The sequence below is a fragment of the Marmota marmota genome, unplaced genomic scaffold (assembly GCF_001458135.2).
Source record: "Marmota marmota marmota unplaced genomic scaffold, marMar, whole genome shotgun sequence".
NCBI lineage: Eukaryota > Metazoa > Chordata > Mammalia > Rodentia > Sciuridae > Marmota > Marmota marmota.
Genome location: NW_026000075.1, coordinates 10,059,543 through 10,071,985, shown reverse-complemented (window position 1 = coordinate 10,071,985; position 12,443 = coordinate 10,059,543). Strand labels below are relative to the sequence as shown.

The following is a 12,443-nucleotide window of genomic DNA, read 5'->3' as shown; positions in this document are numbered from 1 at the left end:
GAGTTTAAGGGTCCCTCATTTGCATAGACTTTTATCAAGGAATGGGAGAGACCCCCTTCATAGGTACTCAAGGTTAGTTCTTTTCTTGGGCTGGGAGAGTAAGCTCTGTGGGAGGGTACTTACCTAGTATGCATGAGGCACCAAAGATAGAAAGAAAAAAAAAAGAATATTGATTTTTAAAAATACACAAAAATCAGAATAGCTTTTACCTGCAGTGGGCTAATATTGATGACTCTCTCCATCTCAGCTTCCCCTCTATCAGGACTCCTCACGTGGCGCTGGCTGGAGGCAGCTGCAGGCATTTTGGAGGGCCTGTCAAGGGAAAATTGAGCTGGAGATACGTTTAGTTTTGTTTCAGTAGAAAACATTTATGCAATTTGCAGCTGCTACATCTAAGTTATTGCTGGCTCAGCCAGCGAGGAGTCTCTGGGAAAACCCACATCCTATTCTCTACAGAAGGCAAGGCCGGATATATTGTAGGATGAACTTCCTCTTTGGCATCCAGCACTGGAAGTTTGAAGGGAATGGAGGAAACAATAAGGTTAAAAATGTACGGGGCCAGAAAAAATCTGTGGAAAATTATCCATATCATCAGACACGTAGAAAATATAGCCAGGTACAGTGGCGCACACCTGTAATCCCAGCAATTTAGGAGGCTGAGGCAGGAGGATCACAAATTCAAGACTAGCCTCAGCAACTTAGTGAGCATAAGGTCCTTGCTTAGCATCTGTATGGCCATCTTAAGTGACAGCCACCATCTTAAGAAAAAATTTCACTTTCCTGCCCAAGAGCCTTTCTGAGAAAGGCTCACCACTCCCTCATACCAACCCCACCCTTAACCACCCTGCTCTAATCCCTGAACCTGCCACATAAAAGTTACGAACCCCAAGCCTGTGTTGCCTCTGTCTATGGAGAGATGGCCTTTATTTGTCAGCTCTGACAAATAAACTCTCATGTCTACCTCTGCCTGGTCTCTGTCTTTCATTTCTCTCTTGCCTGTCTCCCTCACTTTCCTTTCAGTGAGACTCCGTCTCAAAATTAAAAAATAAAAAGGGTTGGCAGTGTAGTTCAGTGTTCTTATTCAAAGCACAAACAAACAAACAAATAACAACAAAAAACAGAGGGAAGGTAGCCTCCTAAAAGGGAGAGAATTTCTTTGATTAAAATTTCTCAAACTCTTTCAGTTGATTTCCGTGAAACACTTGTGAAACATTATATAGATCATTCTTTGGGGGCATTTGAAACAGTTTATTCAACATAGCAGAAATCTCACTGTTAAGAAAAATGCAGAACACACTTGAGTTGTGAAAGGAAGAAAAAGATGTTCATTAAAAAATATTGGAGCTGAGCATGTTGGCACACACCTGTAATCCCAGCTCTGGGGAGCCTGAGGTAGGAGGATCATGAGTTCAAAGCCAGCATCAGCAACAGTGAGGTGCTAAGCAACTCAGTGAGACCCTGTCTCTAATAAAATACAAAATAGGGTTGGTTATGTGGCTCAATGGTTGAGTGTCCCTGGGTTAATTCCCCAGTACCAAAAAAAAGAAGAAAAATTGGTTTTAGGGCTGGGGATGTCACTCAAGCGGTAGCGCGCTCGCCTGGCATGCGTGTGGCCGGGGTTCGATCCTCAGCACCACATACAAACAAAGATGTTTTGTCCACCGAGAACTAAAAAAAAATAAATATTAAAAAAAAAAGAAAAGAAAAATTGGTTTTAAAATTTGGTAGTTAAAAAAAATATATTGGTAGTTAACAATAAGGCTTATTTCCTTTTGCATAGAAATATTTAGTTTTTTAAATTTTTTTAGTTGTTGATGGACCTTTATTTAGTTAATTTATATATATGTGTGGTACTGAGAATCGAGCCCAGTGCCTCACACATACTAGGCAAGTGCTCTATCACTGAGCCACAACACCAGCCCTAGTTTTAGTCTCAAGTGACTACTTAGATTTGACATGTTAAGTTACTTCTAGAAGAAGCACATGAAAAATAATACTATGATTTTATAAGTTGAATTTTTCTTGACAAGGATAAGTGTATTCGAAAACATCTTCTTTTGAAAGTCTATTATGTGCCCTGTTTTAAGTACTCAGGAAATAGAGATGACAAGATAGACAAGGTCCCTGCTCTCATGAAGCTTAAATTTTAAGTTTAGGGAAAACAGAAAAGGAGCAGAAAATGAAATAAGGGAAGAGGATTTCAGACAGAGAAGGGAGATGAAAAACAGAAACAGTAAGTGTAGCTTTCAGATGGAGAGGACCTAGGCTCCGGGAGGTGGGGCCTGAAAGCTGGCCCAGTGCTGAGTTGGGCAGAAAGTCTGGCTGGGAAGGAGGACTTCTGTGAGGAGGGGGCATCTGGTCTGAAATGTCAACAATGAGCCAGCCAAGAGAAAATCCAGGGAAGAGCATTCTAGACAGACATGTGCACCTGATATCATCCCCCACCCCCATAATTCTCTAAGGACACAGAATGCTGTGCTGAATGACAGGCCCAAGTAATCCACGTATGCCTAAGAGATCATATTTAAATTTTTTAAAAAAAAGGACTGGGGATCTAGCTCAGTGGAAAAAGCCCTTTTGTAATCCCCGGTACCAAAACAAATAAACAAAACAAACAAAAACCTCAAACAACAACAAAAAATATACAACTTATATTTACATGTCCCAAAGGAACAGTGAAATACAGCCACATACCAGAAATTTTGTTGGAGAAGAAGAAAATAACTAAAATTAAATAGGAAAATCTAATTTACACACTCATGTGTGACCATTTAGTATTAATATAAGTGATTCACTCTAGAAAAAAGTTTTATCTATGTCTACGTTATTGATGTAAACTAAGCGTAATAAGCTCAAGTGGGAAATGAGACCATAGGGTCAACTTGAAATGGTTCAAGCCCCATTTACATTATGATTTACCTTTGCTGAAAGATATTTTCAGGTCCCCAACAGTCCCATGCTTTTATGAAAACTCCAGTCAGTCCAAGGCAGGGTCACCATGGGCAGCAAACACATAATGTATCTATACAGGAGGTGAGTGTCACCACAGAGGCCACCAAACCACCTCCCAGGGACTGAAAGCGAACTGGAGTACTCAGGGGGACAGAGATCTGGCACAGAGAGAGAAAGAGAGGGAGCAGTGTCTCAAACAGGAACCAGAAAATGCAAGGAGTGGAAGTGAAGGAGGCACATTCCCAGATGGAGCCATTTTATTTCCAAACATGATTTCAAACAGATATGCTTTCCATCTCCACACTGGATTTTTATAAAATATATTTGTCCCTAAAATCCTTCATAAATCTGCCTTTCCCCTTTGCAGTGGGAAGGAGGCAAGAAGTCAAAGGTTAAAAGGTCATGCATAGAATATTATATCCACACCAAGGTAATTACACAATGGTCTTAAATTCTTCACAAATCAATGAAGATTAATTTACACCTCACTACATTTTGCAGCACTTCAAGGTTTTTCTTCATATATTAATGTTCCTATTTCACAGACAACAATAATATTACTAAAAGATTATCAACTTTTTCATAAAACAGGAAAACAAAACAAAGTTATACTAAAAAAAAGATCAATCTGAAGATCGTTAACATTTTTTTTTAATAAGAATTAACCCAAAAGGACAATGAGACTCAAGTATTTTATCAGAAACAGTGGTTGACCCCTTTTTTCTTACTCCCTTTTCATCTCAGAGAGCTCTTTAAAAATCTGGAATCATTTGTTGTCTCTAATTACTATAGGATTTGGCTCACAATCTGGGGGCGGGGGAGTGTCATTTTAAGGAACTCTGTGCATGTATTATATTTCTTATTTCTTAGGAGTAGAAAAATTCAAAATAAAGTCTACTTTTAAATGGTAATAAAATAAATAAATAAATAAATAGGGCTATAGTGTATCTCAGTGGTAGAGTGCTTGCCTAACATGAGCAAGGTCCTGGGATCAATCTTAGGCTCACAAAAATAAAAATAAAAACAGCATCATATGAGGACGGTAACTACCATAGGGTAAGAACTAAATTCTCAATTTTTAAGAAAAACAAATCTTTGATGATGCATGTATCTGAGTATATAAAATTATGACCCACCCCCCAACTCCCCTCCCCCTCCGGAAAAAAAAATCACCATAGGTCAATACAGTTTGTCCAGTTTGACAAATTGGTTGGACTTTTAGTCAGAAGACACCTTAAGGATCTAGTAATTCAGCTCTCTGATTTCACAGGAAAGGGAAAAGAGGCCCAGAGATGGTCAGTGACTCACCTAAGTACCTTAGCTAGGTGGCTTGATTATTTTTATACACACACAGGAACACACACAGACACACAGTTTCATTAACTTGTGTTTTGTACATAAAATGCTATGGGCTCTTACAATAAATTAAAAACAAAAATGTGAATTTCCATCTGTTATCTCATTGCTGGAGGTGGGAATTACCCGTCCCCCAGAGTGAGAGGGTTCTACTTTCTTTCCACAGTATGGTGTATCACGACTCAGCTGCTGCTTTCTGCAGTCCCTAAAAGTATCATGGGGCAGAAGCAGGGGTGGCAGGAAGAAGGACAGGTGCTCAACTCAAATCAGATTTGACATTTCTTACTTTGCCAAAGATGCCCCACTGGCAGTGAAGATTGATGTCAAGATAAACTTGAGTGTTGGAACTTTTAGACCTGGCCAGAAGGAGAAAATGAGGGGTGTAGGCACCAGGTGCTGATGTCTGCCCTTCACCCAGAAGAATATAAGAGAGGGTTCCTCTGGCCATAAAGTGCGGAGAGAGCAGTGCGTGTCTTGTCAAAGCTATGGAACTACATGTTGAGCATCCCTTATCTGAAATACCTGGGACCAGAAGGGTTTCAAAAGGACTATATTTTTTTAGATTTCAGAATATCTGCATCTACATAATGAGATATCTTAGGGATGGGACTCAAATCTAAACAAGAATAAATTTGTGCATGAAAAAAACTTTCAGAGTGTGGAATTTTCTACATGGGGCATCACATCAGAATCCAAATTTGGGATTTTGGAGCATTTCAGATTTCAGATTAGGGAATGCTCAACTGTATAAATTTAGAGGACTTTAGTAAGTGCGGTCAGAATTTCTAATTATTTTAACTTTTATATGTTTATAAATATCAAAATATTTTGTCCTAATATCTAGTACTATTAATTGCTATTTTATCTCTTTCCATAAAATTACATGTGGATAGAACTCTAAAGTAGTATTTTTTTAAAAAATACCATTCCTTTTAATATTTATTACTGATGTCTTTCAGAAAAACCCTATGTCTAGCTATATATATTAACATTAAATAACTTAAAAAAATAAACAATACATTGTATTATACCAAAATAGTCCCATTTTAAAGCCATATAAGTGAAAAAGTTGAGTTCTCAAGAATGGACCAGACCTTCTAAAGGTATTTTTCATAATGTTAAACTAGTATTAAATGTACTTTATTTTCTGACTATACCAAATATATATACACACTGCTCTTAATAATTTATGCCCAAAACAGTTTTTAATGAAACAATAGGTTGTTTCATTTGTCTGTTTTTACTTATTTCATAATAGGAAAGTTATTCTAAATCTACATAAATTTGTTCCCAAAAGATTTCCCCAAGGAGACAGTGGTGACCAAACAATAAAAGCTTAACAAGGTGTCCCTATCCAGTGCATGCAGTCATATTTTCTAAGAATAGTTGTAGAAAGTAACTTTCAAGTATCATTTCAAGCCAGCTGGACTTAGAGATAGCTATCTCATAAAATGAACACTAGAGAGAGAACATCCTTTGAGAAACTTGTCTTGCTAGAAAGCCTTTGTCAAAATTCCCATAGGAAACAAAACCATCTACAGAGAACAGAGGGCACTTGACCCCCAGTAATGACCCAAAAGTGCACACGTGTAACACTGCTCTGAAGCCAAAGTAAACTCTAGCGAGTTGAAGAGGAGCTTACATTTTCTTAACTCATCAAAAGTCATTTTATAATCCACAGCTGATAAATTTCTGAAAAGGACATCTTGAGGAGGGCAGGATCCAAGGCAATTTGCGGCTCCTGGTCCCACTCTCTGCAGCTGTGGATATTAACAGTAGTTGACTAAAATAGAGAACAGAGAGAAAGGTCCACTTTGGGGCACCAAACTCAGATGTTTTTGTACTTAAGTTAGTCAGACTCATTTTTAAAAATTAGATTATCATAGAGTCTGCAGGGACTCAAGATTCTAAAACTCACAGGTATCAAGGAGGGGGCGGGGTTAGGTGACTAAAAAGTCCATGTCTTTCCAAAGCAGGTACAGGAGGTCAGGAGGGGCTTGGGTCTTCCAGAAGTTTGACTCCTTTACAGGTTTTGGTCCAGCCACTTGATGTAACTATCCCTAGTCCTGATTCCCACTGAGAAGTTGGTGGGCCAGCTCGTGAAAATGATGCACCCGTGGAAGCCGTCCTCAAAGTGGTCGAGGGTCACCTCCACGCCTGCGCTCTCCAAACGCTTGGCGTACATGACCCCGTCGTCTCTCAGGACATCGTGCTCACAGGTCAGAATGTAGGTCTTCGGCAGGTGCAGAAGCACTTCCTGGTCTGCGATGAGTGGGGAAGAGCGGGCATCCAGCAACTGGGGGATCTCCTGGACGATCCTGGCATTGCCCTTGGTCTGCATGACAGGCTGGTAGTTCTTTGTGATGGATGCAGGCAAGAGGGACGTCCAGTCAAGACGGGCCCGGGGGGCAACAGCCTCTTCCGCATCAAGCGAAGTGTGATTGTTCACTATCATGGCTTGCACAAAGTCGTGGTTGCCTTTTAAGTAGTCCAGCCAATACTTCACCATGACGTAGCGGGGCAGGATAGGCATGTTCACGTTTTGCTGATAAGAGGGTGTGTTAAAATCTAAAGCTTGGAGGACCGGGTAGATTAAAGCTTGCAGTTTGAGCTTATTTCTTAGGTTGGCATCTTGAGCAAACTAGAAAAGAGGAAACACATTATTTCATTTTGCGTGGCTCCCTTTGCAGAAGCACACCCTTTAGAGAAGCTTCGTGCACTACTTTAAATCAGTCAAAAGCATGAACATTAAATTTCTACCAAGACCAGTATTAAGGTATGTTTACAAAGAAAGGTATGTTGTTTGTGACTCAGTTTTGAATGAACCCAAGGTGAACTCTGAATTCTTTAAACCCACATTAATGCTTAACTCATCTCTCTCGTCTGGCATTTAGTGCTGATTGGTAGGTATTGTGGACAAATAATCTGTGAATCTTATTTAATTTTTTATTCATCCCCAAAAGGCAATGAATAGCTTCCTAAGAGGAAAAAAATAGCCCTACTCTTCCAGGAGAGGTATAGGAAAAGCTAAATGAACAGATGACAGCACTCCAAGGTGTTTTAGTAGAATCCCCTCTGATGAGCATTTAGTCTTCATGCTCCATGAGAGAGTGGGATTTAAATAATGCTGGCAATGCACCCTCCATCCTGCTTAATGGGCACATGCCCCAGAGCAAAGCTGAAATGCGAATGGCAGTGCATCCCCATCGCAGCAATCTCAGCTCACCTGCGGCTCTCTGCAGTGTGAGCACGTGATCCCATTTTGTAATTCTACTATCTAAAACTGGGCCTTGGTCATGTTCCATCTAAAAGGAAGCTAACCAAGTCACTGTGCTTCCTGGGTAACTAAAGCTTCTCCGGACTTGAGATGTAACTGCTCTGTAAAAGCTAGAGAAAATGATCAATAAATAACAACATCTGCCAAGAATTGTGCACATGTCATTTCACCAAATCCTGCAATCAGATGCCTGCTCTCAGTTGTCTTCAGGCTGAGAGAGGTTGAGGGAGTTGTCTAGAGCTCTGTCTCTCTCAGGGGTGGGGCTTGTTTGACACCCCATTCTGTCTGGCTCTATGGCCTGTGGTGCCCTCCTCACTGCACAGGGTTTTCCTCTGCCATCTGTGGATACATGGGCAGGACACTTGCCCATGCAACATGGAGAATTGAGTTCTTTACTTATTATTAGTTAATAATTATTAAGAAAAAAAAACAAGGGATATCACAAATAAAATGGCAGATGCTATTATTGGAAGATATGAAAAGAAATCTGGAGGTGAGAAGACTGAGATGCTGTTCTTAAATTATTTAATCCATAAGAGGATGTTGTGTGTATCTTTGTATTTATGCAACTACCAAAGATTTTGAGTGCTATTAGACTCCTAGGGCTAGATGACACAGTTTTTATAGAACTTATTCAGGTAAACCTCAGATCCATTTTATGTTTGTATGTGTGTGTGTGTGTGTGTGTGTGTGGTTGTATGGGGGATTGAGATATTTAAGGGCACTCTACCAATGAGTTATATCCCCAATCCCTTTTTATTTTTTATTTTGACACAGGATCTCACTAAGTTGCCCAGGCTGAACTTGAACTTACAATAAGTTCAACTTGTAATTTAACATCTAAAATAGCTGAACCAAGCTGGGTTCAACAGCGCTCTCCTGTAAATCCCAGGTACTCTCAAGACTGAGGCTGAGGGGGCTGGGGATGTGGCTCAAGTGGTAGCTCGCTCACCTGGCATGCGTGCGGCCCGGGTTCGATCCTCAGCATCACATACAAACAAAGATGTTGTGTCTGCCGAAAACTAAAAAATAAATAATAAAATTCTCTCTCTCTCTCTCTCTCTCTCTCAAAAAAAAAAAAAAAGGCTGAGGATTGTAAGTTTCAGACCAGCCTGAGCAATTTATTTAGACCCTATGTCAAAATTTAAAAAATAAAAAAGATGGGGGACATTGCTCAATGGTAGAGTGCTTGCCTAACATATGAGAGGCCCTGGGTTCAATCCCCAGTACCACAAAAATAAATACAATAAAAAAGCTGAACTATTTCATTTCTTTTCTTTTTCATTTTAAAAGAAAACTTTGGGCAACATTTTAAAATTTGTCTCAAAGTTCTAAGAAAATGATCTGACATTTAAGAAAAACATCCCATTTTGCAAGTTAAACATGGAGAAGGTGTAGGGGATACTTAATTTCCAAGCATCGCCCTTTGGAACAAAGAGCCCTCTAAAATGTTAGGCCTTTTCTAACACTGAGTGAAATCAGAGCCTCCCCAAGGACTCAGAATTGCTTCCTTCAGTGACCTGCATTCCTATTTCAAAAAGATCTGTATGCTCTGCAGGTGTGATCATTTGAATAACCTGGCTTTGCAGGAGCAGCCCACCCAACAATGACTTTGCACAGGTAATAGAGAATGTGTTGGCCTGTTAGATGTGACCACCAGCACTGCAGGACAGTGGTGTTACCTGTTGTCCAAGGGCAGCGGCCAAATTTCCACCAGCACTGTCCCCAGAAATGCCAATTCTGTCTGGGTCAACCTTGTACTTCTGTAAAACTTCTGGCTGCAGGAAGTACTTTGTGGCACGGACAATATCATGAATTTGCTCAGGAAAATAAACGTTTGGGACTAGCCTGTATCTGTGAAGACAGAAGTTGTATTCACTTAAGGACTTCATGAAGTTTTTATAAGCCACTTAAAGTTTAAAAAACAAACACTGTTTTTTTTAAAACATAAAAATAATTTTTTTTGCAAGATACTTAGTTTGTAATGTAATAATTTTGTATTGGCAGTAGCTTTTTTTTTTTTTTTGCTTGTTTGTTTTTAACTACCAGCAATCCAATAAAACAAAACACACTTATCCCCACCACTAACTCAAGAAGTAAACCTTAAAACACAGATATTGATTATTAAGATAGACTTACAATAGGTTTAGGAAGTTTCAGCCTGGAAGTCAATGTTCCATTGACAATGCTTTCAGCTTAGAAGGCAACTCCACAAAATCATACTTTATTGATCTCATATATAATGAACCCATATGTCATTTTTCATAATTTATTTGATAAGTATTATAAAATGTGCTCCACTGAAGAGGTTCATGCCAGCCTGACATTGAACCCAAGCAAAATCTGTACTGATGGGAGACTGAACTAAGAGATCAGCTTTAACCAGCAAAAAGAAAGCTAAGTTTGCCATTTAGTCTAGTACAGACCCTCTAGGATATAATGGGGCTTTCAAAGTTGGAGATCTCTGTAATATTACAATTGGTGATATTACAGTTGGTAATAACGAATACCCCAGTTTCATCTTATGTCCCCCTCATAATATTACCTTTCGTATCCACACTGGTGGTCTTGGCATGGAGTGCCTTGCTCAGTGCCACCCTCCTCCCTTGCTTATTAATTCCCACTCATCCTTCAATCCTTAACTGGAAGGTTTCACTGCAACTCCACTTGCATCTGAGGCAAGGTTGGCTTCTCAAGGAATGTCCTGATATTTCTGTGTGCTTAGATATATTCATCATTCTTTTTGCTTCTAATTAAAACTATTTACTTTTGTGTTTCCTGTAAAGGCTGTGCTCTCTGATATCAGGAACCGTGTTTTATTCATCACTGTGTTTTCAGTATCTATGAGTGGTCCAGGGTCATCATCATTTATCCAATAAACCTTTTTTTTTTTTTAGTATAAACAGTTTGCAAATGAAGAAACTGAGGTACAGCCAGGCATGGTGGCATATGCCTCCATATGCCTCACGAGACGGAGGCAGGAGGACTGCAAATTCAAAGCCAGCCTCAGCAACTTAGTAAGACACTAAGCAACTTAGAGAGACTCTGTCTCAAAGTAAATATTGAAAAGGGCTAGGAATATGGCTCAATGGTAAAGCACCTCTGGGTTCAATCCCCAGTACCAAAAAAGAAAAAAAAAAACAGGTAAAGAAAAATTACTTGATTTGTAAAATAAGTCAAATACATACCAAAATAAATTAAGAGAGAAACTAATTACCTAATTAAAGTTGAATAACAGTGGAATAGCTGTGTGGCTGTGATAGAGCACTTGCTTAGTATGCAAAAGATCCTGGGTTTGATCCCCACACATAAACACACACACAAAATTGAATTAACAGTCATTTAAGATTTAAAGGTTTAGATTTCTATCTTATAATGAGAATGTTTACTTTCAGAAACCAATTTTTTTCTAATCTACTCTACAAAAGACCATTTATTTTTCCCACCTAAAACACAGGTATTTATTTAAACATCTTGATATTCAGTGCAGATGCAATCAAATGGGCAAAAATCTGAAATATTTTAATAAGTAGTGAATGCAGAACTGTTCGTTCAGGAAGTGTTACACTTTGAAACTAAATGCAATAATAAATTACCTTAGTGACTTCTATGTAGCATATAAAATAAGCTTTTTAATTTTTTTTATATCTGTGGTGATCAATTAATCATCCAAAATGCTTTTCCTCCAGTTGATTTTCAGTCTTAAGCTGCCTCCGCACTGTTCCATTCATAACAGGCTAGACCAGGATTACACCATTTGGCCACTAGGTGGCAACATCTCACAAGAGTCTGTTTACCCCAATGCCTGGTCACTTCCCCATTCCAAGCTGAATGCTTAATTAAAAAAACAAAACAAAACAAACAAAAAAACAGCGGCACTTCAAGACTCAAGTTGTGAAAATAAAGGCTGTTTTATTTCACTACCATTCTACATATCATGACAAACACTTTTCATGGTTGCCCAGGAGGTCAGAACGTATTCCTACTAGGATACAACTATGAATTAAATTTGAATTTCAAAACACTGGCCAGAGCAATTAGACAGACAAAAGAAATTAAAGGCATCAAAATAGGAAAAGAAGAACTTAAATTATCACTGTTTGCAGATGATATGATTCTATACCTAGCAGACCCAAAAGGCTCTACAAAGAAACTATTAGAGCTAATAAATGAATTCAGCAAAGTGGCAGGATATAAAATCAACACGCATAAATCAAAGGCATTCCTGTATATCAGCGACAAATCCTCTGAAATGGAAATGAGGACAACCACTCCATTCACAATATCTTCAAAAAAAAATAAAATACTTGGGAATCAACCTAACAAAAGAGGTGAAAGACTTGTATAATGAAAACTACAGAACCCTAAAGAGAGAAATAGAAGAAGATCTTAGAAGATGGAAAAATATACCCTGTTCATGGATAGGCAGAACTAACATCATCAAAATGGCGATATTACCAAAAGTTCTCTATAGGTTTAATGCAATGCCAATCAAAATCCCAACGGCATTTCTTGTAGAAATAGAGAAAGCAATCATGAAATTCATATGGAAAAATAAAAGACCCAGAATAGCAAAAACAATGCTAAGCAGGAAGTGTGAATCAGGCGGTATAGCGATACCAGACTTCAAACTATACTACAGAGCAATAGTAACAAAAACAGCATGGTACTGGTACCAAAACAGGCGGGTGGACCAATGGTACAGAATAGAGGACACAGAAACCAATCCACAAAACTACAACTATCTTATATTTGATAAAGGGGCTAAAAGCATGCAATGGAGGAAGGATAGCATCTTCAACAAATGGTGCTGGGAAAACTGGAAATCCATATGCAACAAAATGAAACTGAATCCCTT

General features: G+C 38.8%; 1 protein-coding gene across 2 annotated transcripts in view; it reads right to left on the bottom strand.

Moving 5' to 3' along the window:
• Nucleotides 1–3,191: 3,191 nt before the first annotated feature.
• Nucleotides 3,192–12,443, bottom strand: part of Nceh1 (neutral cholesterol ester hydrolase 1) — a 63,146-nt gene continuing 53,894 nt past the window's right edge. For both annotated transcript variants that reach the window (XM_015494258.2, XM_015494259.2), the window contains exons 4-5: nucleotides 9,268–9,439; nucleotides 3,192–6,949 (exon numbers count right to left, since the gene is read on the bottom strand). In XM_015494258.2, coding sequence (XP_015349744.1) covers nucleotides 6,332–6,949; nucleotides 9,268–9,439 — 790 coding nt within the window. In that variant the 3' untranslated portion in view covers nucleotides 3,192–6,331. The remainder of the gene's footprint in view (nucleotides 6,950–9,267; nucleotides 9,440–12,443) is intronic.